The 24,313-nt window shown below is 31.5% G+C and overlaps 3 protein-coding genes across 6 annotated transcripts; all 3 read left to right on the forward strand.

The window, feature by feature from the left end:
- Nucleotides 1-973: 973 nt before the first annotated feature.
- LOC100790228 (probable purple acid phosphatase 20) lies at nt 974-4,278 on the forward strand. Of its 2 annotated transcripts, none has more exons than XM_003554380.5 (5): nt 974-1,257; nt 2,321-2,615; nt 3,030-3,604; nt 3,805-3,893; nt 4,054-4,278. In XM_003554380.5, the coding sequence occupies exons 1-5, from the start codon at nt 1,108-1,110 to the stop codon at nt 4,232-4,234; spliced, it is 1,290 nt and encodes a 429-aa protein (XP_003554428.1). In that variant the 5' UTR covers nt 974-1,107; the 3' UTR covers nt 4,235-4,278. The 2 variants fall into 2 exon arrangements, with proteins under 2 accessions (XP_003554428.1, XP_014626888.1); XM_014771402.3 differs by having other exon boundaries at nt 1,017-1,257; nt 2,284-2,615.
- A 7,761-nt stretch (nt 4,279-12,039) lies between these two features.
- Nucleotides 12,040-14,005, forward strand: ZPR3C (protein LITTLE ZIPPER 3-like). 3 transcript variants are annotated; one of them, NM_001368786.1, is made up of 2 exons: nt 12,040-12,341; nt 13,419-14,005. In NM_001368786.1, exon 2 carries the CDS (start codon nt 13,472-13,474, stop codon nt 13,700-13,702), a length of 231 nt encoding a protein of 76 aa, NP_001355715.1. In that variant the 5' UTR covers nt 12,040-12,341; nt 13,419-13,471; the 3' UTR covers nt 13,703-14,005. The 3 variants fall into 3 exon arrangements, with proteins under 3 accessions (NP_001355715.1, XP_040868358.1, XP_040868359.1); XM_041012424.1 differs by lacking the exon at nt 12,040-12,341 and adding an exon at nt 12,356-13,166 and having other exon boundaries at nt 13,419-13,967; XM_041012425.1 differs by lacking the exon at nt 12,040-12,341 and adding an exon at nt 13,213-13,298 and having other exon boundaries at nt 13,419-13,967.
- Nucleotides 14,006-19,810: 5,805 nt separating this feature from the next.
- LOC100791279 (protein YIPF5 homolog) lies at nt 19,811-20,964 on the forward strand. The gene has a single exon (XM_003554382.5). It carries the CDS (start codon nt 19,992-19,994, stop codon nt 20,736-20,738), a length of 747 nt encoding a protein of 248 aa, XP_003554430.1. The 5' UTR covers nt 19,811-19,991; the 3' UTR covers nt 20,739-20,964.
- Nucleotides 20,965-24,313: the final 3,349 nt, after the last annotated feature.

Here is a 24,313-nt window from a genome sequence, read left to right on the forward strand (position 1 = left end):
AAAATACTGTTCATGAGTTTTTTTAATAATTTTTTTAATCAGTGTCATTTTTTTTTGCTAATAATCATGATCGGAGTACCACCTTTATTATTTTACAAGTAAAATAATTTATTATTATCAAATATCATTAAAAAAAGTTTTATATTATAGATATTATTTTAAACTCTTACCTTTTTGTAAGAGAAAATAATTTATATAATTAATTAGATACCTCAAGAAAAAAAAAGTCAATGTTTCAAATTTAGTACATGTTTATTTTAGTATTAAAATGAAACCTATTACTATTTGTTTTGTTATAAATTAAGAAAAAAGTTCATTTTATAGATATATTTTAAACATTTTACCTTAATTTCTAATAACAAATAGTTCATGTATAATTAGATACCTAATGGAAAAAGAATGCTCAATAATGTATCAAATTTAGTAAATGTTTGTTTTAGCCCTCCATCCCAAAATAATTATCACCCAAAGTTATTTTATATATACCAGAAAACAACAATGAATAAATAAAAGAAAATATTAATTTTATAAAATTAACCTTTTATCATCTCTAATTCATTTATAAATTTTGTTATTTACCATTAATATTATTAAAAATATAAGTGAAAAAAGATAATTAATTTTTTAAAAATTAATTTTTTAGAGTAATAGCAGTCATCTCTCCCTCAAACTCAAAGATTCTCTATGTGGGTTAGAATTTATTGAAAAAACTTACCAAAAATGAGGAGAAAAATCAAGACCTATCAAAAAATAATAATTTCTAATAAATTTGAAAGAAAATGTTAAAAGAAGAGTATAGAGAGAGTGTGACTCGCATATATCAATTAATTAATTAGCAGCATCTCTGCCCCAAGAGTATCCTATGCACAGGTGGAGTTCCAAGACACGTCCACGTTCAAGTTATGACATTCATTCATCCATGGATTGGTTCACTGTACAAACTGTGAAGTGTGAACGCTATATAAAGAACTCTAGACATAAAGAAGTTCATTACCGGTGGAGGTAGAATATTCAAATCACGTAATAAGTTTAAATATAGTGTGCCACCTCCTCTTTCTCCTTCGTTCGTCGTTGCTACAACATTATTAGCACCGAAATTTGAAAACAATGGGGATGCGAATGCGTGTGCCAGGATTCATGCTTTTGCTAATCATCGGAATCTTCGAACTCGATGCTGTTTATGGTTACGTTCGACCACCACCTCGTAAAACACTCTTTGTTCCACATGCAGATCAGGATTCCCACTCGCCTCAACAGGTACTACAACTACATCTTCACAAATTTAACATTTAATTTTCTGCATCAATTATTCATTGCTGCAAAATGACAAAAGCGCACTGTTGAGTTGTGACTTGCAAGCGTCGTGGCCCTCATGTTTTTTTATTCGTTTAATTTAAGTTGGTTGAAATTCGTGCATGACTTAAATAAAATTGTTTGATTTTAAATTCACATTAATGGTGCATTTAATTTTCCTGAAACTCCACCTCCTGAATAATCGAGAAGCGTTCATTAGAAACATCCTACTATTGATTAACATGTTTAAGGTTCAGATTTCTCATCCGAAAATGATTGTGTGTAAGTTTTATCCAAAAAACATTCTGAATCGAAAATTATTTTCTCAGTGGCTCTCCTTACGTTTTGGTTAATAGTTAGGTCAACAAGACAACCTGTTGGATTACCAAAATGAAAAGTATTCGCTTATTTTGGTACGAAACCAATATGGTTGTTTGGTTGAAAATTAAACACTAACAGGGATTGAGAGAGAAGACGAACGTTCTCAGCTTTTAACGCAGAACAAAACATCCGCTTTGGATTTGGTTTTGTTCCAAAGAAAGTTTTTGACATGGGCAGTCTATCGTGCAACTTAACCATTCCATTCTAAAGTAGTTGCGCGACAGTTATTTCTCTAAAATGATTAGTGATGTGAAACACTAATACTTATTAGTTTTTCAATTGTTATTTTGTTTTTTTCCTAAAAAGAATCCAAAATCTAAAAAAATTAGAATCCAAATAATAAGCCTTCACAAATTGCACATTCAATATATCTTTTTTGACACACTAATCCCAGTTGCTGAGAAGGATTAAAATAAACATTTTTCAAATTTGAAGAACTTAACAAAACATTTGAAGGAATAAAAACATATTAAAGTCTATATTTTTTCACGGACTAAAATTCATACCTCTAATTTGAACTGAACACCTTAGCACTCATATCAATATGAATTTGTCATGTTCCTTTGATAATTTTTCATGTTCTTGATTTTTTTCCATTTGGGGAAAAAGTTTATGGGGCCTAATGTTGACAATGGATGGGCCTAAGGTACACATATCTCAAGTGGGCCAAAACAAGATGAGGATATCATGGATCACAGACAGCCCAACTCCTGCAAAGGTTATGTACGCTCCATCTCCTTCAGGTAATACAGTCTCTGCCACAGGAACTACCTCTTCGTATCGTTATCTGGTCTACGAGTCTGGTGAAATTCACAACGTCGTAATTGGTCCCCTCAACCCCAACACTGTCTACTACTACCGTTTGGGTGACCCACCTTCTTCCCAAACATACAACTTTAAGACTCCACCCTCCCAACTTCCAATCAAATTTGCAATAGTTGGTAAGTGCTCAATATCTAATTAAACCCTACAAAGCTACAACCATGTTCATTTTTTGCAGTCTAATTCTTGTGAATAATTAGTTAATGATTATAACATAATCAACATGTGATTTTATATTATTATTAAATAGAAACGTAGAATACTAGCATATTAGTTTATTCTTTATCACTTTAACTTGTGTATCTTGGCATAAAATACAAGTAAACTTTCTCGATGAGAAATATGTAATAAGTTGTAAGAATGTGTAATTTGAGGAGCGATGACAACACATTCTCCAAATTTTTTTTATTAGTTGAAATTAATGTAAATCAAACTAATTTGATAATGATACAAACTTAATTAATGAAAAATGTTACATGGAGTATTTTCTACTATTTCACCATGCAACTTATGTTTTTAATTAATACACACAGGAGATCTTGGACAAACAGATTGGACCAAGTCAACTTTGGAGCATGTGAAGAAGTCAAACTACGACATGTTGTTATTGCCTGGTGATCTATCCTACGCAGACTTCAACCAAGATCTATGGGACTCCTTTGGTCGATTAGTTGAACCATTAGCTAGCCAACGTCCTTGGATGGTCACCCAAGGCAACCACGAGGTCGAGACGATTCCATTGCTTCACAAAACACCATTCACAGCCTACAATGCTAGGTGGCTCATGCCATTCCAAGAAAGTGGATCAAACTCTAATCTTTATTATTCTTTCGATGTGGCTGGTGTTCATGTCATCATGCTTGGCTCCTACACTGACTTTGACCCTTCTTCTCCACAATACAAATGGCTTCAAAATGACTTGCAAACGGTAAACAAGAGAACAACTCCTTGGATTGTAGTATTGATTCACGCCCCGTGGTACAACTCTAACACTGCTCATCAAGGTGAGCCTGAATCCATTAACATGAAGGTTGCCATGGAAGATTTGCTCTATCAAGCCCGCGTTGATGTTGTTTTTGCAGGGCATGTTCATGCCTATGAGCGTTTTGTAAGTATTAATTACTACCTCTGGTATTTTTTTTTTAAGAAACAAGTTTTAGTGTTAAATAAGCTAAAATTTGTTTCTTATTATAATAAAGACCGAGTGTAATATTATATTATTACTATTTCTTGCTTTGAGTTTGATCATGCAATTTAAGATTTACTAATAATTTAATGTCTTACTTTCCTTTTTGCTTGTTTTGTCAGACACGTGTTTATAAAGACAAGGCTAACAATTGTGCTCCGATGTACATCACAATCGGAGATGGGGGAAATCGTGAAGGCCTTGCTACTAAGTAATTAACATTTGTCATTTTTTTTTCTTTCAATCGAGCAAGCTTAATTTTGACGAGCACTTAGAATTTCTACAAAATGATGTTGTGTATTAGTTTTGCATAATAATTAATTCACAATCTTAACTATATATAATTAATTTTCTATGTTTTGTGTCGACAGGTACATGGATCCCAAGCCAACGATATCAATATTCAGGGAGGCTAGCTTTGGACATGGTACGTTAGAAGTATTTAACGTATCTCATGCACGCTGGACCTGGCATAAGAATGATAACGATGAAGCAGTTGATAGTGATTTTGTGTGGCTTACAAGTTTCTCCTCTATTCCTTCCTGTAAATAGTGATACTTTGTGAAAATAATGATCCTAGTGGTGTTTTATTTGAAGCCAATATGTCTCATTTATATAGTATATATTAACATATATTCCACAAATTAAAGAATAATAGAAAAATATATTGAAAAATTACAATATATTGTTGATAGATTGTAAACTTATCTGTAAAGGACGTGTGTCTTATTTAAATTGTTTTTTTTTCCTTTTAACCCAAGTTGGATCATTAAGTTGAGTTATTAAAAAAAATATCACATCTTTAGATCTTGAAAAGAAAAGAAAAAATACCTTAAACTCAAAAAACAATAAAAGATATTTTCAAAACCAATATTTTTAAAATTTGTTTTATCACTACTCTTCAAAATAAGGTTCAAGAGAGAAAGTCAAACATAATATATTGCTGGAACATTGGCATTTAGCCGTAACAATGTGTGCAATAAAATATATATTCACAGTATTCATAAAACACTGTTTGTATTCGTAGGATAAACCATTAACCTGATTAGGTAATCATTCATAATGATAAAACATAAAACAAGTAACCAGTTTAACCATTCACATTATTCATAAAACATAATATTAATATTTTTCTTATATATATGTTTCCTGTATATTCGGGTTAAGTTGTGTTTAATTGGATTCAGAACTCAAAATATATTACTTAATCAAATTTTAATTGAGTTCAATAATATAAATCCAATTATCCAACACAATCCAAAAAAATATAATTGGATTAAATTGGGTTGAAAGGAATTATAAGTTACACGCGTTCACTTATATTCTTATTCTTGTGATATTGGTTAAAAAATTAAAAGATAAAACTTTTTGATATAAAAATAATAAAAAAAAACAAAAATAATTGTTCACATTACATTATTATATATTTCAATAAAATAATATTTTTAATTCTTTAATTAATGTCTTAAAGAATATTAGTTAACATTTGATGTACTATATATTGACATGTTCTACTGGACAAAGAATGATATTTGACTGGTATATAAAATAAAATAAAAAAATGACTTTTGACTGCAAAACCATTAAGGCATTAACCACGTACGTTTTATGTCCTCGACGTCCCATAGTTCCAAATTATAAACTAGGAAAAGTAAAGCGCTGCCCCTATGCAAGCAAAACATGTTGCTATCGTCGTTGTAATTTCCTTCAAGCACAGTGCTTTCTTGTAAGTTTTCAAGGAGTTTTCGCGCGAATCATTAATAAATCATTAACTAAACCATAAAGAAAGCTTATTAATCAATTTATTCTATGACTTTATTTACGATTTAATTATTTAATTGGACGTCATATAATTCAATTAGCTTTTTTCTTCTTCTTGAAAGCAAATATTTCGACAACCAAAATCTATAGCTATTAATTCGAGCTAGCCTGAATGGTTCAGGTTGGGGCATTAACCACGTTTTATGTCCGCGTACCAAACAGGTTGGCCCACGGAACACTCATATTTTTAAAATGTAAAAATTAAAGATCATCAAAATAAATTATTTTTTAAATGACAAGTTAATAAAATACTTTTTAATCACCATAAGCTGAAATAAAACAATATAGCTTTTCATTTGCACCATAAAATAGCATTATAATACATACAGATAGAAATAAAATAAAGTATATCAATTATAACAATAAGCAAGTACTAAATGTATCAATAAAACTTAATATGCATAGATTATTAACCTTAAAATAAAATTAACCACACATCTAATATTAAATTTATCATTTATAATTCTATTAATTACAAAAAAAAAAAAAAATAATTAATTCATGAGTCAACTCAGATCACACAAGTTAGCCCACTTTGAATCAACAAAAAATTAAATTGAACCACGCTAAGCTAAAATGGGTTTAGACTTGACTTTTTTCACAGCCAAACCCAATCCATTTGATGACCCATCAGATTAGACTTATTTTGACACTTTTACAACAAGCTACCAAGACTAATCTTCCAAAAAAGTAAAATACTAGTTAAAGATATTTTTTATCCCACGAGTATTGCTTTGTTCACATAATAAAAATACAACCTTTGTTATATGCTTAAAGAATCCAAATTATTGTTCACTTATGTCTCACCTTGCCAATAAAATTTAATCAATTATTACCACCTTTGTTATGCTATACTTAAAAAATATATTTATTATTGTCAAATATCATAAAAAAACTTTTCATTTTATCTATTTTTTTTAACAATTACCTTTCCTAACAACAAATAATTTAATAATTAAGAAAAAAAAACCTTAGTCATGTTTCAAATTCCCGTACATGTTTATTTTACGTTAAAATTGAGACTAAATTATCTTCTCCTCTAAGAGATGCAAGTATTACAATATCCTTTTCTCCCATACGCCCCATTTCTTTAACAGTTTCAAGTATATAATACTTTACCCTATATTTTAATTTTTTATTAAAGTTTCGTTAGTTTTGTTAAAAAAATTATTAGCAAAAAAACAAATACAAATTACACTTTATTTTATTTTTAATTTTTATTATAAAAAATTTATGACTAAACTTTTTTTTCAGTCTCCTTTAGCTTGAGAGATTTAAAAATTACATTTTTATCTTTTCTTTTTTAAGATATACAATTTTTCTATAAAATATGCATTAAAAAATATTTGTGAATATATTTGTATAGATTTGACCAGAAAATGATACTAAATTATTTGAATTTTTTGTCATAATAGCTTAAATTATCGACGAGTACCCATTTAATTATCCATATTCTATCCTTTACTGAGTTTATCTGCTAGTATGTATGTAATGTATGCATGCATTGCTTTATCGAGAGAATTATAAATATGGTAATTTTTAAATTAAATTAAAACAAGTATGTTCTAACTTTTTTAGTTTATTGTCTAAGGAATGCATTCATAATTTGATATGGCTATTTATAATTCATCCCTCGACAAAAGAATAGTTGAGACCGCGTGTTTAGGGTGGACAGTGAGAGAGACGGAAAATTACCTATCTAACACCTCTATTATCATATTTGTGCAGGTTGTGTTGATCCTAATCAATTTTGAAGATGCAAAAAAAAACCTGCACATAAACAGAACCAATAATTTAAATTGGAAATCCGCAATTGGGCTTGATATCATGGGCCTGAGCCATCACAGGGAGCTTCTTTCATGATTTCTCAGGTTAACAAACGTTCCTTGTGAGTTTTTTTGCATTAAAGTATAATGATGCAACAAAGTGAATTCTTTGATTGATAAGGATAATTTTTTATATAAAAAACTTTAACATTTAAATTTATTGTAGTTTCTTATGATTTTTTACATTGGAATAAAATTTCTACATAAATTCTTTATGAATGATATAACACGGATACCACAAAAAAATGATATAGGGACCACAAAATAATAATTAAGAAACCCAAATGAATTTATTGGAGATGCTCTTACTCTTACAAGCCCGTTTATAACTCCCAACTCTCAAAATATTCCGTGTCAAGAAAAAAAAAACTCTCAAAATATTCCTCACTTGGTTAACGTTGAAGTCCAGTGATAATTTTAAAAAAATAAAATTGATAAGCACCCTCTATCCAACAGAAAGAGAGTAAAAATATAATCATACAGATATGATAGAATTATAGAATTTATAATGTAATAATAAAAAAAAGAGATATTAATAGATTATATAAAATATATCATTGGTTTGATTGACTGGAGACCCCGACGCCGCTGCCACTATGAACTCAGGCGAGAAGTCCGCCACCTTCCGACGACGGTGACGGAGGAAAGAGCTTCCCAAGTGAGAAATCCTCGTCACCGTAATCGCCCAAAACAGTGCAGGCTGTTGGATCTTATTATGAGACCGATCAAAGTCATCATCGTTGCCATTTTGGATTCAAAAAACAGATCTGCAAATTTTTTTTCCTTGGGTTATGATGGAGTCCGGTTGCTACACTTTGGTTCTCATGTTAAAGTCTTGATGGTGTTCCCATTTTGATTCGTTCTCATATTGGTTCAGATTATTAGGAATTTAAAGTTGAGAGAATAAAAGGAAAAGCTATGGTAATTGTTATAATATGCAGGATGTTGTTCATTAGTAGCTTTAAGGCCAGCGATCTGCTGAACAAAAACGCACAAAGCTTTCTTCAACCCATAAATTGTTATAATATTATAGTTTCTTTATTTGCCTTTTAAAAATACAGAAAAAAACCAAAACTCAAAACCCAAATTTTGACCACCGATCTGCAAAAAGTGAAGCTTGGACAAGCTATTTGAGGAAATTGAAGCATGGAAAGTCATCCCCTTTCTCCACCGACAACAAAAGCACACAAAAAACAACAACTAAAACAAAAAAAAACAAACAAACACCCAGAAAACACACGTTTTTGGTTTCGATCTAGAAGCTCCTCCAAAATCAGAAGGCACGAAGGCCTTGGGTTCTCCGTAGACGAAGAGTGAGCTTCTACGGTGGCGGGCGCCAGACCAATTTGTTCTTAGAAGAGAGTGCAGAGCAACCAAAGAGTGTGATGGTGGTGGTGGAGATAACATTGATAGAAATTATAAAAAATACGGAAAATTTTCATCTCTACAAACTTGTTATTTCATTCTTCTTTGTTTGTTTCACAGTGATGAGCAGAGTGGTGGCGCCTGGTGGTGGTGGTGGCGGGGATGAATTGATGAATTAAAAAAAAAGTGTTTTTTAATTCAGAACAAAAATGTCAATTCTCACAAAAAAACACATTCCGAGACACTATTCACACATTCACACTAAATTTCGTAGGAGACAAACATTTTTCACATCTGGACGGTCCAAGTTTCTCTAATTCAGAGCAATTTACATCCAACGGCTAAAAATTTTTGGTGCACCGGTGGACGACCTGAATATTTGGTCCATGCTAGAATTTCCCTACACATCTATGAAGAAAAATGTAAACGATTGAAAAGCTTCCGTTAATGATGAATGCATAAGTTTTCCCTAAATGATTCAATATTGGAGGGGAAAAAGCAAAACGGCTTTTCAAGAGAGACTTGAATAGATTACCGAGAGAAGCATTATTAGCGGGGCTCTGCCATCATTGTTCCTTTCTGACGAGATTTATATCCCCTTTTATTTGATTCACTCACTCATTCACGCCAATTTACTGCTATATGCCGTGTTCTTATGGGTTTGCTTTGGAATTGGGAGGTACTCTTTTGCCTCCTTAATACAATTTCTCTGATGGTACAATTTGAATAGCATTTGGGTTGTTGACCAAGCTCATGTTCCTGCTGCATTCCCTTGAAAATTTGATGGGATAGGAACTCATATGGGACAAACAGCTGCGAAGATTACTCAATTTCTATAAAGACATGCAAATAGAATAATAAGATCAATAGACTAAACTTTTTTCGGCTATCTTATAGTATATAGTTCCATTCAAGTGACCGAACTAAACTGTACGGAACACGAGGAAGTGGCTTGTGAAATTATTGTTTTTACTTTTGGTACTACAGAGAAATAATCCTACATAACAAGAAAATTGTTAATTTTTTATGGAAAGAAAATTGTTAATTATATGACTAGCTAATTGATAATTTGCTATGATCAATAATGCGATTGACTTAATATACTAAGTATATGTAACCAATTACTTATGCATGGGTATTTTAAGTCCCTCAGCCCCTCCAATTTATAATTACTTTGAACAAATTTTTGGGTATGTGACATCAAAATATGGATTTGTAAGCATAATATATAGATCATTATGTACCAAAAATACTAATATATAGATTATTAGCCCGGGTACAGGCAAAATAATTAAGAAAGGAAGTTGAATAAATGAGTAAGAAAAATATTTATGTAAAATATAGTTTGAATATGAAAGACTAATTATTATTTAAAAAATCATAACATAATATTTAAGATAAATGATTCACAAGTTTAAATTAAATATTTATTATTTTTCTTTTTTATGTATTAATTATTGATAATTAAAAATACATTTATTACTTTCTTTTTAAATTGACATACATTTGAAATTACAAAATTAACCTTAAAATTGGGGGAGGGGTTTTCACTGATGTATATTACTTTAACTTAAGTAATAAAGGATAATGCAATTGACTTAATATACTAAGTATTTATTTTAAAAAAAAATCTTTTTTAGCATAATGGAATCATGAATTTGGATGTGTATTGTACTTTCCTATGAGAAGCAGACACGGATTTAGGAGGGGCCTTGAATCCCTTCCCTCAATATTCTTTGCATATGCATGAGAAGAAAATAATTTTAAAAAAATATTGATAGAGAAAATAGATAAAAAAAAATGGAGTATTAAATTACTGTTTGCTTTATTTTTTTTAGTAGTAGATTTTATCCTTATTTTACATATAAAACTAATGATAAATATTTTTTGGAACTTTTTATTTATTAAATAATCATTTATTAGAAATTATATATTTAATTAATTGTGTAAAAACAATTCGATCTTTCCTTTGAGATATTTCTGGATCCGTCCATGATGAGAAGGTTATATAAAAAGAGAAACCTTATATGAAAATTGAATTAAAAAATTTAGAAACAAAAGAGTGAGCTAAGAACCTGGCCATTAGAAAACATAGGTTGATACAAGCAACGTTCTCAACAGGAGGAGAAATGAACGAGCTCCACGAGGGATAAGCCAAGACCTGCTTGACAAATTTCACTCCCAGAAGGAAATTAGACACATCCAAAATATTATCTGGCAACCATGATGTTTCACGCATGCCACTCATAACCCATGAGGAGATGGCGATGTCTGGCCCCAATTCCTGTTCCTCTCCACCAAATAATTTCAAGCTCGTCTCCTGAATTTGGCATGAAAACGAGTGCTTTAATTATGATACTGGCTTCATCTATAATTACCATCATTATAATAACGTAAAACAAAATACCATCAATGGTTCATAACCCCTCATTAGCACACATAGTCACAATGTATATGGTAGGAAAACATGGGTCATTTGGGTAACGGGTGAATGGAAATTCCACTAGAGGTAATACTAGATTCTTAGAAGAAGGAATTTGTACCAAAAGAAACATGCCTTGGGGTATAATGAAAAATGCATAACACCCTCCACATCCTTTCTTTTTCGCCCTTTTTGTGGTACCCTTTTAATGATTTCACATTCCGTTTGTTTAAATAAAGCACTCCTAATCCCTAGCATAATTAAATGAAACTAATTAACGACAAGCCCTGCCGTTCAAGTAAGAGAGTCTGCCATTCCACTAACCCCCAAGAACCAAATTTCGTATCGCTCAAATGTTAAAATAAATAAACAAGCTTCTATGGGGAGAAAAAAGAGGTAGTGCCGCAGAGTGAAGACAAGTCAACAAAAAAATTGGCATTTTCTTCTCCTCACTCTCAAGTATCAATGAACAAGAACCGCCAAATTTCAACAAAAGGAATAATAGTAAATAATATTACGGCAATGAGAATGATTATTGCCAACAGTGCCCGACACATGAAAATTGCGAAATGAAAGTGAGAATCATGAAGGACTAAAAAATTGTTTGAAGAAGTGCAGCATAAATAAAAACAAAAGAGTAATTGATGATAGGGGGAGGGGGCTAAGGAAGGGTGCTGAATACCGATGGTGGTTTCACAGACCCAATCCAAACCATCATTGCATATCTTGGGATGGCCTAGCCCACCATCATTTTACAAACCCTAGAAGGGAAGACCCATTATGATCCCTCTCTTATGTCCATTAGGGCCAAATTTTCTATTCCCATTATGCCCCTCTTGCCACTGCTTAGTGCTCACAAGGAAAGAGCATCATAAGAAGCAGCAAAAACAAAACTCCATTCAGAATAATCATTTACATGACGCCATAAGCATCATCATAGAACCGAAACATGAAAATCTTTTAGGCTCCTAAACCAGCCGCCTTCTATGCTTACACATGCATGATTGTTGTGTCAGACACAGAAGGGACACGTCCCCCCCACCCCCACCCATGTTTCCTCTTCTCTTTCTTTTCCCTTACTCTCTTCAATTTTTTCCTCTATAAATTAACTCACACATTGTTCACTTTGTCCCACCCTTCCCTTCGCTAACTCTCACTGCTACTCTATCCTTCCAACTTCAGTTTGCTTCCACCACCCAAGTTTTCAACCAACTTCCTCCAAAAGGTGATCTTTTTCGGAAAGTTCTAGAGAGAAAGACAGAGGACCCCACCCTCTCTCTCTCTCTCTCTCTCTCTCTCTCATTCTCTTTCTTTGAGAACCATTTCAGGCTACTGCAATAAGTATTTGGTTTAACTTGTTTCCGGATATCTGCTTTCAAACCATATGAATTCTTTAGCCTTTTGTTTTTTCTTGCATTTAATTATTATTTTCCTTCATACAAAAAGACCCTCTCGAATAATTTCTTTGTCTTTCACTAGCTCTAAGATAACATTCCATTTTTTTTTATATTATACATGGGTGTTTTTTTAAGTCCCCCACCCCCTCCAATTTATTATCACTCCGAACAAAAACTTTCGGGTATGTTGATATTAAATATTCGAATACCTCTAACGTGGTTATATTACAAAGTGAGAACAAGAACTTTGTTTGTTACATAGGCATACACAACACATACTGAAGATCTTGGTATGAAGCTTGTGTCTTTTTTAATGTGTGACCTTTATCCCTTTCTTCCCTCTTGAGACAAGCCGAAAGAAACCATTTTTTTTTTGTGCTTTCAAGTGAGTGCAGATTTGGACAACTGTTATTCCACGATCTGTATCTCCTTCTTTAGTTGTTTAGACAACCCATATGCTCTATTTATTTGACAGGGTGGTCCAAAAGACTCATTTTTTCTGCCTCTACCTGCTATGCTTTTCCCTGTTGTCGTTGGCTTCAGTTAGGGGTCATAATTATCTATCTACCAAAGCAAATCATAAAGCAACACATTCGCAAGGAAGCTTGTAAATAATTGTTTTTCCCCCTTTTGGATTTCAATCAATTATTAAGGTTCTCCTTCGTTTTAAATTTTTTTAATGATGGCATTCCCCTTCTTTTTTCCTCACGAGCTCTCTTCTTTTTGCTTTTTTCAATCATACTCATATCTTTATGTTTCTCACGATGATGTGGAGATTTATAAATGTATGTATTTATATGTTCGATTACTGAATTATGCTTCCGGGCCAGGTGATAGTATAATCTGAAGATTCTATTCCTATTTGTTCTGATTCTTTTTTATATTTTTTTTTCTTCTGGTTTCAGGACCGAGAGCACTGTGAATAGAGAGTTTCTGGGGAGGAATTGTTTTCACAATCATGGAAAGGCTGAACTCAGAGTTGTACTACCAGAACTGTCACATAATGAAAGAGAATGAAAGGCTGAGGAAGAAAGCTCAGCTTCTTAATCAAGAGAATCAACAACTTCTGTCTGAACTCAAAAAGAAGCTCTCCAAGGGAAATGCAAAAACCAATGCTGCTCCAAACACCATTCATGACCTGAACCTTGGCTCAAGTACTAGTCAAAGTCCTTCTGGTTCCAGCAATTAATCTTGTTAGAGATGAAGTGCATCATGTCCCCACTAGGAGACCCCCTTTTTTTGGTGTAAAACCAAAGTGATCATAGCAGTGGTTGTAGTCTCTCGTGCATAGGATAATACTAGCATTTGCTATCTCCGGTTATTTTCGCTTTCGTTTTCATGTTTTTTATCGTATCTTCTATAAGGGGTTTGGATATGAATTTCTGAAAAACATGAGAGGTATGATGTATTAGACTATCTGCTAGAAAGGAATATAAATTTATATGTTTATCGCTCTTTGTCTCTGTCTCTGTGTGAATGCATGTTTGTGAAATGCTTTATGCTTGTGTATGTGATTTGCCTAATCTGTTTCGAGTTGCGAAAAGATTTCTTACGCTTATACTCCCACTATCCTATGATGCGAATATTTTCTCTGAAAAATCCATTGGTTTGCCATTGAGTCTATTCATGCTCGTGTTTTAAAACTAGCTAATTTGACATAAATGTTAAGCTACAGCGACACAGAGAGGAAGTAAAATTAGCATTATCAATGAAATGAGATCAACTAAAGCAAAACTCATAGATAAGGGAAATCCATAACTAGGATGGATTCAAACAAATTTAAGCCGTAGGGACAATATTCATATATATTTTGTAGGGACAAATATACTTATAATATAGATATTGAATTTTATTTTACTCGTTTTAAAGATAAATAATAATAATAATAATAATTTTTTCACACTTTTTTTAACACATTTTCTTTAAAATTTAGCAAAGAAGGATTTTCCTAATTTTAGGACACTAATTAAGAAATTAAAAGATTTTTTATTTATTAAAAATCATATGAGATGCATTTTAAAACTGTAGGAGAGCTTTTTTTTTTCTCCTAACAAAAATCTTTTCATTTTTTATTTCATTAACCAATATCTTTAAAAACTACACAAGAAAAGATTTCATTGAATAAGATCTCACACATAATTTTAATAAATTTCAAGTAATACAAAATAATGTGTTCACACACACATATATATATATATATAGAAATTGGTTAATTTAATTGAAAAACTTACATACACTTAAAATTAATAATATATTCTACCAGCTATTTGTTGAACTAAGAAATTACTTAAATTAAGGATGTTTTTTAAAGTAATACAAGGTACATTTTTAATTGGCTCTTATAAAAAGGATTAAACACTAATTTTAATTCTAATTTGGGTTTTATAAACGGCACTACAAAAAGTATGTTCTATTGAGTTAAAAATGTAGTGGGACAACTACCCTTAAATGTCACAGATTTGTCCTTGTCCATCACAACTATGAACTTACCTATTAAGCCAAAAAAAATGATTTGGTCGCAAATTATTTTAAAAACTAATGTACCATATGATTAGACAATCATAACATCACTAAAAAATGTCATATAGTGTCGCAACGTGAGTCACCACGGGACAACGAAATAAAATTAGATAAATCATTTTTCCAAAAAAAGAAAAATTTGGGAAGTTGCTATCAACATTTATTTAAGAAAAACATTGAAAAAACAAAAAAGATAAAAACAAAATGGTATACTATTTGAGAAAATTAAAAATGATTTAAAAGTTGTTTACGCACGAGAAAGATGTTAGCACTCCACGTGCCATTCATGAAGACAATATCCTTTAATCGAGTGTGTTAAAAAATAAAGTAACTCTTTTAATTATTATTTTTCCTTGAGAACATGAGTTATGTTTGTTATATTTTTTGTATATTTAGAAAAAGAAAGTGAATTTTTATTTTTTAGGGAAAAAAAAAAGAAAATTTATGTTTTTATTTTAGTTTTTTAGGTCGACAAGATGTTTGCCCTTGCTCCTATATATCCCAAGTGCAATATCTCAGGTGCAATGATTAAATCATACTTGCGTATTTCTTTGTAGACAAAGAGCTTATTTGTTGGGTTGATTTTATTTTATTCTATTATATATTATTATTTTTATTTATTTTGAAAGATTTTGGTTTTGTGGTAAACTTTGTGAATTTAAGAAAATTGAAGATCCAACATGACATTTACAAAATTTACTCACACTTTATTGAAACACTATCAAGCAAGTCGGTATGGAGTGTGCGGAATGTGAAAAAGGAGAATTGAGTGATCATTTATTTGAGAATTTTACCTTTTTTAGAAAAAGACTTTAATTTTGTGGTAAATGTGATGAACTTAAGTAAGTTAGAGACCTAGTATAGAGTGCACAAAATGTAAGTGTGCACTATAGAATACTAATGCGGATTTATGAAAATAAATAAATAATTGACATAATGCTACGAGATCAGATAAATAGAATGAGAATAGAAATGGATAAAATAGAAACGAGGTGTACACCTAGTAATTAAGGATGCAGGATTAAAACATGGGGAAAATAAGATGAATAATAAAATATTTACAATATATTATCAATTAAACTAACTAAAAAGAAAATCACATTGAAGGATAAAATAAACCATAAAGACAATAAATAAAAAATAACATAAAGAGCTATCCACTAATATTTAAAATTACTTTTCCTTTTTTTGTGGTCAAAGTCAAAGGGTTGAATTTGACTTAGTCAATACAAACAGAGTGCTCACATGGTGGACCCAGTCACCAACCTAGGTGGCAAGGATACATAAATATAGGAGAAGGTGCAACCATTAGTTTGTTTTATTTCATATTTCACAAAAACAGGATAGGCCCAAAATAAAAGTGGTGTGCGTGTTAAAAAAAGGGGCGTAAATAACAGTTTTATTTTCAGACTTCACAAAAATGGACTAGGCCCAAAATGAGAAAATGGTGCATGTGTTAAAAAGAGGTGTAATTAACAGTTTTATTTTATTTCACAATTTGTAAAAACGGGTTAGGCCCAAAATGAGAAAAGAATGCATGTATTAAAAAGGAGGTGAAAATAATATTTTTATTTTATTTTAGACTTCAAAAAAAAGACTAGACCCAAAATGAGAAAATGGTGCATGTATTTAAAAGTTTCGAACTTAAAAGAAATGGACTAGGCCCAGAAGGAATGAAGACATATTAAAAGGAGGTGTAAAAAGTTTTTTCTTGGGTTAAGGTAGGAATTGGACTAAGGTGACCCAACCCAACCCACCATTAACCAATACGGTTGGAAAACCCTAAAATGCCTCATCCCAAAACGGCGCAGAAGGAGGAGGAAGCCACCATGTAGGGTGATAAGGGCTACTAATGCCACTGGCGAAGGGCCCAAGGGGGCGAGGCCACCGCGGGATAGCAGTGACGACGACGCAACGCGACCTCGTCGGAGTTGGCAAAGATAACAAAAAATGCATCATGAACAAATAACACAAAGAGGAAACATTCAAACAATGAAACAAAATAAAACAAGAAAAACAACTATGTTAACCTATACGGGTCTCGTCCGCAGCGAAGATGCCCACCGATGAGATGAAATGAACCAACTAGCAGACCACAAAAAGGAAAAGAAATAAAAAATGAGAAAGAAGAAGAGGAAAAGGGAGAACAAAAGAGAAAAGAGAGTAGCGAGGAAGACTAGAAAGCAAGGGAATGAGGGATACATAGAAACCCCTCTTCCTTCTCTGTTGGCAATGCCAATGTCACCTTTTCGTTGATCAATTTCCTATTCTCGAGATTTATGTAGCTTTTGACTTTTTTCTTTTTCCCTTTTATTGTCGTGTGCTTTTCTCTTGACTTAATGCACTCGCATTGAGAGTTCAATACATCGGACAATATACATTTTTTTATTCCTTTTTTTTTTTGGGAGACAGAAGTCTGAGAACATAGTAGATTTGTCCTTGTGCATGATGGTTATGAACCTACCTATGAAGCTATAGGAAAATTACTTTATCACGAATAAGAAATAATGTATCATGTGTTTTAACACACAAAATAAGCATAGAAGCGTTAAAATCACATCATATAAGGAAGATAACACAAGAGTTACTATTTGTAGCTTTTGTAGTGATTTGTGCCATGTCGATAACTTCTGTTGTGATGCGTATCGTATCATTTGTAAGTATTTCCAAACATGTATGCAGTTGTGTAGGATGCTACTGAGTGAGGAGCTTATTCTCTTTTGTTGGCATAGCAAGCAAGTAAGCATTACTTGTGTTTTTTGTTGACATAACAAGCAAATAACAATTACTTGTATAATATCCCTGTTTTGAAAAAAAAATGTCGGTGAAATGATAATACCTAATTACTCTATGAATTCTTAAAGAAAGTGAATTTTTTTAGGGAAAACCATAATTTGTGAACAAAATATTAGAATTTAAGCATAAGTGTTGAAGTTTTGCATTGAATAAGAAATGATGGGAGTATATTGTATTAAGAAAAGTTAAAATTGTAGTACGGGCAAGTACCCTCAAATATCATAGAGTGAATTTGTCCTTGTCCATGACAATTATGAACTTACCAATGAATGGATGGAAAATGAGTTTATCACGAATAAAAAATAATTTACCACATGTTTAGACACACGTAAAGTATGCATGCCAACGATAAAACTACGCCAAATAAGGAAAATAACGTAAGGGTTACTATTTGTAGCTTTTGTTATGATGTGCGTCATGTTGGTAGCTTCTGTTATGATATATGTTATGTCCTTTTAAATATTTTCAAACATGTATGTGGTCATTATGCATGTTGCGTCTTTTGTAAGTATTTCCAAACATGCATGTAGTTGTGTTGGATGTTGCTAAGTAAGCATTACTTGTGTTTTTGTTGACAAAACAAGCAAATAACAATTACTTGTGTGATATCCCCATGTTTTGACAAACAAAAAATGTCTATGAAATGATAATGTCTAATTACTCTATGAATACTTAAAAGAAGGTGAAAAAGAATTATGGAAAGCCACAACTTATTAACAAAATATTAGAAATTTAAGTGTAAGTGATGAAGTTTTGCATTGGTTAAGGACCAATGAGAGTATGTTGTATTAAGAAAAGTTAAAAATGTAGTAGGACAACTACACTCAAATATCAGAGTTGATTTGTCATTGTCTATTTTAGCTATGAATTTACCAATGAATCCATGGAAAATGAGTTCATCACAAATAAAAAATAATGTACCACGTGGTTAAACACATGTAAACTACGTGTGTAAACAATAAAAACCACGTTTAATAAGAAAAATAACGTAAGTATTACTATTTGTAACTTTTGTTGTGATATGTGTGATGTCGGTAATTTCTCTTATGATATGTGTTGTTTTATTTGCTAGTATTTTCAAACATGCACGTAGTCATAATGCATGTTGTGTCACTTGTAAGTATTTTCAAACATGCATGCAATTGTATTGAATGTTACTAAATGAATGCTTTATTTTATTTTATTGGCTTAGCAAGCAAGTAAACATTACTTATATTTTTTAAGGATAAATTTTGACTTAATTGTACTTTTTTATTGTAATTATTCTTTGACAAATTTTATTTCAGTTTTATGATAAATAATTTATATAATGATTCAATTTATAGTAAACTATTGATAATATTTTTTCAAAATATTATAATTTAATTCAAAATTAAAGATAAAAATGATAGTTTGAAAAAAAACATTTAAAAAATCACTAAAAACACTCACAATTAACAAAAAATGCCTAAAAACACTGTCGTTCAAGAATAACTTCTAAAAAAGGTTTTTGTTTGAAAATAGTCCCTCTAATTTATATATTTACTAGTATTTTAGCAAATACATCGAACATAATAAAAAACTTATTGATATAATTAAAATTTATAATAAATAAATATTTTAAATATAAAATTTGTATTATAATTAATATTCATAATAAATAAATATTTTTAAACATATGATATTTATATTTTAGATTTATGATTTGGAGACAATTTTATGCTATATTGTATATAGAAAAATGTCAAGTAACATTTTTTTTTAATTCGTCGAATATAAGAAAATTGTGTAGATTTTATACCTTATTCAATAAATTTTCTTTTTAATTTTGTAATTTTTACTAAATTTTAACTACCGGTACCTGAGAATATTTTAAAAAGTATATTATTGTTAACCTACCACTTTTTATAATAGATAAAATTTAAAAACTAAATTTTATTTATTTATAATTGTAACATTTTTCTTTTAAATTAAACTAAATATTAATTTTTCAATCCGTTAAGCACATTCTATTAAGTAATCGTCACCGAGTCCAGCCACAAAAAAAGGTTTCAATAACGCCGTGGTCGCTTATACTCTACTCAAAGAAACCCCCAAATTCGTAGATTGTTCGTTCGAACATTCTCAAAACCCTAATTCCACCCCTGAAATCCTCTTCCCTCCAATCAGATCTCAATCTCATCATGACTAATAAAGAGTTCAAAGTCCCGCCGGTTGCGTTCCCCTCCGCCGGCAACCCCGCCTCGGCGGGTCCAAACCTCCAGCAGCGGCGCATGCCCACGCCGCCGTTCCAGCCGAATTCCGGCATCCCCTTCATGTCCTTCGACATAGGCTCCGCCGCGGCGTCCACCTCCTCGGGGCCGATCTACACCGGCCCCGCCGTGGGCGCCGGCGGCTCCGCCAACTTCGACGACGAGGAGCCCCTCCTCGACGAGCTCGGGATCCACCCCGACCAAATCTGGAGCAAAATCAGATCGGTTCTGAACCCCTTCCGCGTCAATCACACGGTCCACAAAGATTCGGATCTATCGGGACCAATTCTTCTCTACATGTCCTTCTGCCTCTTCCAATTACTCGCTGGGAAGATCCAATTCGGCGTGATCTTGGGCTGGATCGTGGTCTCCTCCATCTTCTTATACGTCGTCTTCAACATGCTCGCCGGTCGAACCGGTAACCTCGATCTCCACACCTGCACCAGCGTCGTCGGTTACTGCTTGCTGCCGGTCGTCATTTTCTCTGCCCTCTCGCTCTTCTTACCGGTCGACGGGGTCATTCGCCTCTCAGTCGCCGCGGTCTTCGTCTTGTGGGCCACCAGGGCCTCCGCGGGACTCGTCGTTTCGCTCGCCGATGGCGGTGACGAACACCGTGGACTCATTGCATACGCGTCTTTCTTGATTTACACTCTGTTTTCGTTGCTTGTCATATTCTAGGGCTTGTCGTTTTGGTTGGGATTTTTTTTGGATTGGATCACTGTTCTTATGGTTTTAGTTCTTTTCCTGCATTTTGAACCTTGCAATTTTTTGGTGCAATTATGGTATAGAAAATGGAGTTATTAGTTTGATTCAATGTTTCTGTTTGAAAAGTTATTCCTAGGTTACATTTTTGTTCTGATACTGAAAGGTTTTTGTAAATCTACTAGCAATTAAGGTCTTTGTATGTGACTGTGTGGTGCTAGAAAACTCGTATGTCTAACTGGATTGTGTCAGAAGTTATTAGCATAGTAAATTTGTATGCTTAGTTATTGAGCTGTTTCGGTAAATAACTTGTCATGTAAGTACTTGCTTATTAGTTGTTTCTGTAATTGAAGAGGGATTAGGGCCAAATTGTTTTCGAACAAGTTGTAACCTGTTTTCTTAAGCTATCTTGAAGAACTTACCGAAGTAAGTTGAGAATAGCTTATAAACATGTTAAAAGCTCTTTCCATAAGCTTTTTCTCACAGTTGTACAAGTGCTTATGTGATAAGTCTAGATAAGCTGTAAAAAGACTCTTCCAAATGCATCCCAATCAAACAGTTTGGGCTCCTTAATTTATCTTCATTAGAGTTTCAGAATGAATGCTTAGTGATCCTAACTTCTAGTAATGCTGCTGGGGTGAGGGGATTTCAACTCAGAAATAACAAGCAAAACTTGGCTTTGCGTGCTGGATTTATGACTATTTGTTAGGGAACAGGGAGAGGGAGTAATGAAAGTATACTCTAGAAGTAACAAGATGGTTAATAGGTGATTAGGAGTTGAGTATAAATAGGAGGGAGGGATAGGAAAAAGGACAATTGTATTGTAATAGAAAACTGTATTCAATTATAAGGGGCATTTTCCTCGGAAGGGTGTTTCTCTCTCAGCCCTTGTGGAGTGAAACTCATTCTTTCATTCGCCGCTAGTACTCACCTATCTTCTTCTTTGGACTTATCACTATTTAATTGGGGTATGCAATTCTTTTCTTTGATGGGGATATGGTGTATCATTTTGATCGATTGATATGACGAAATACATATAGTTATGCAACATGTCTTAACATCCACCATGATTATGATGGATGGAATATACTTGCATATGTGACTTCTTGAAAAGCTGTAGAGTGCTGACTTTATGTTTAAGGAGCTTCAAGTATGTAGCCATGGTTTTTGAGACTAGGGTTGTCATAAATATTTTCACTATCAAAGTTTTCCATGTGCAAACTGACCCTTAGGTTAGAGTTTTATTTTGAAGTTCATTTGCCAGCTTGCTGAAACCTACTAACTGAATCTTGTTCTCATTGTATTGTAATTCTGTGGCAAAATTGACTGGTATTTTTATCTTTGAAACTTAATAGGTTCATAGATATCAAATTTTTTAACACTAGAAAGTTTAGGGCCTAAATCAACCTCACAAAATCAGTTGGTAAAATATGTATTCCGTGCTTTAAATTTAAATTGCTATGGACAAATAATACCAACATTTAAAATCGGTGTATGGATTAAATTATTATGAAAGCTTAATATCGTGGATGTAATTAATAATCAGAGTTATTACTGAGTGATTGTAATTTTGATTCAACGGTCGTTTGGGAGATCTTCTAAGTATAAACCATACCAAACACACTTATTAAATAGGGGTGTTTATTCTTTGAGCCCGCTCGACTATGGCACTGAACCTCTTTGACGAGTACTGTGATGGGTTTTTTCAAATCTAAATGGGTTTTATGGGTGTTTAGAGGGAAAAAGAATAGAGAGGTTTTGGACTTTGGCCTTTGTTAATGGCACCCCATATTGCTAAGCATAACCCTTTCATTTATGGTCATTTATTTTTACGTAAATACCCTCTGCAACAAGTTTTGGTTGTCTAATTATTTCTAAATATACTTCATTTTTAAAGTAATCAAATTGATAATGACATTCTTTTTTTATAAAAAAAATAAATAATTTATGATACAATTTATTATTTTTAAATAGTAGTCGAATTAAGTATGACATATTATCATTTTTAATTGAAATTGAAATAATTTCAACAGTTACCACTTATAATAATCATCAAAATAATTATTTTTTAATAATAATTGAATTAATTGTGATACTAATTGTTTACATAATCTGATTATTATTAAAAACGGTAAATTATGTTGTTATTAATTTTATTTTATTTGAAAAGGAAATTATACATCACAATTAATTTAATTACTATTAAAAAGGATAACTTATGTAATTATTAAGCTAATTTGTATTAATTAATTTAATTACTATTAAAATTAGTTTATATGATAATTAATTTTATTTAAATACAATAATAAATATAGTAATTAATTTTATTTAAATACAAGGTAATTTTAAAAAAATAACTTGTAACTAAATGAGATTATGCTGTGTATTTCATTTAAATTACACAACGAAAATATATTCATGGTGTGTTAATTTTTTTTATAAAAAAATATCATATAAATGTATTTTGGTTGTGTACTGTGAAGTTATATTTTAAAACACAATGAAAAAAACATTTTCGTCAAGGGTAATTTTGTCATATTTTTATAAAAATATTCAAGACTTAATTATCATTTTTATTTATTTAGAATGTTCAACTAAATCTTTTTTTAAGTTTCAATAAAATTATTTATCTTTTAAATGGTCCTAATGTGGTCCTTTTTTACTGCTTAAACATGATATTTTTTGTCCAATTGAGGCTAACGTCATTAAGTTGCAAATTCCAGTAGAAATGATTACATTGAGGCATTTTAAAAAAATAAAAGGACTACATTGAAGAATTTTTAAAAACTAAAGGATCTTATTAAAAATTTCAAAAATAGGAGGATCAAATTGAAAATTACAAATAAATAAAAGGATAAAATTGATAATTAAAAGTAAACTTAACAAAATATACGGGGTGGGAATAACAAAGCTCTTTAGACTTTGGGTTTGATTTAAACTAGTAAGAAATTGATGCATTTGTACGGTTTATTCTTTTTTTGTAACCATGTTACTGGTTCGGATTTTTTATTGGCTTTGTGGATGATTAATTCATCAGAGAACCTGATTGACCGCTTTTGGTGTTATTCTTTCCTTTTAATCATGTCTTTTAATTCATAAAGCTTAAACCCAAGATATTATTTAAAAAAACTGAGTCTAGTATCACTTAAACTAATGACTTGTTGATTTTGTACGGGTTATGAATATTGTTTTTATGGATGTTAGAATTTGTTTTTATAACATTAAAATTTTTCATAAAGACAGCATAATTAAAAGTTTAAATTCTATGGATATGTAAAAAAGAGTGAATTTTGACAAAAAAAAAAACTTGGTGTTTAAAATATGTATAGAATTGTATATGTTTAAAATTTGAAAAGTATTTAACTTATGTTAAATTTAAATGTTTTTGTAAATTTGAAATGTGAAATAATAAAATAATTCAATTATTTTGTCAATTATTTTATAGTAGTATTTGGCTAGAATGATTTGACTCTGCAAATCAAGAGAGTTGGACTAAGAAAGTCTAGTATCAAAAGCTAGAACAACTTTTGACCTATGTGCTCTCTTCATAT

This window comes from Glycine max, chromosome 19 (assembly GCF_000004515.6).
Source record: "Glycine max cultivar Williams 82 chromosome 19, Glycine_max_v4.0, whole genome shotgun sequence".
NCBI lineage: Eukaryota > Viridiplantae > Streptophyta > Magnoliopsida > Fabales > Fabaceae > Glycine > Glycine max.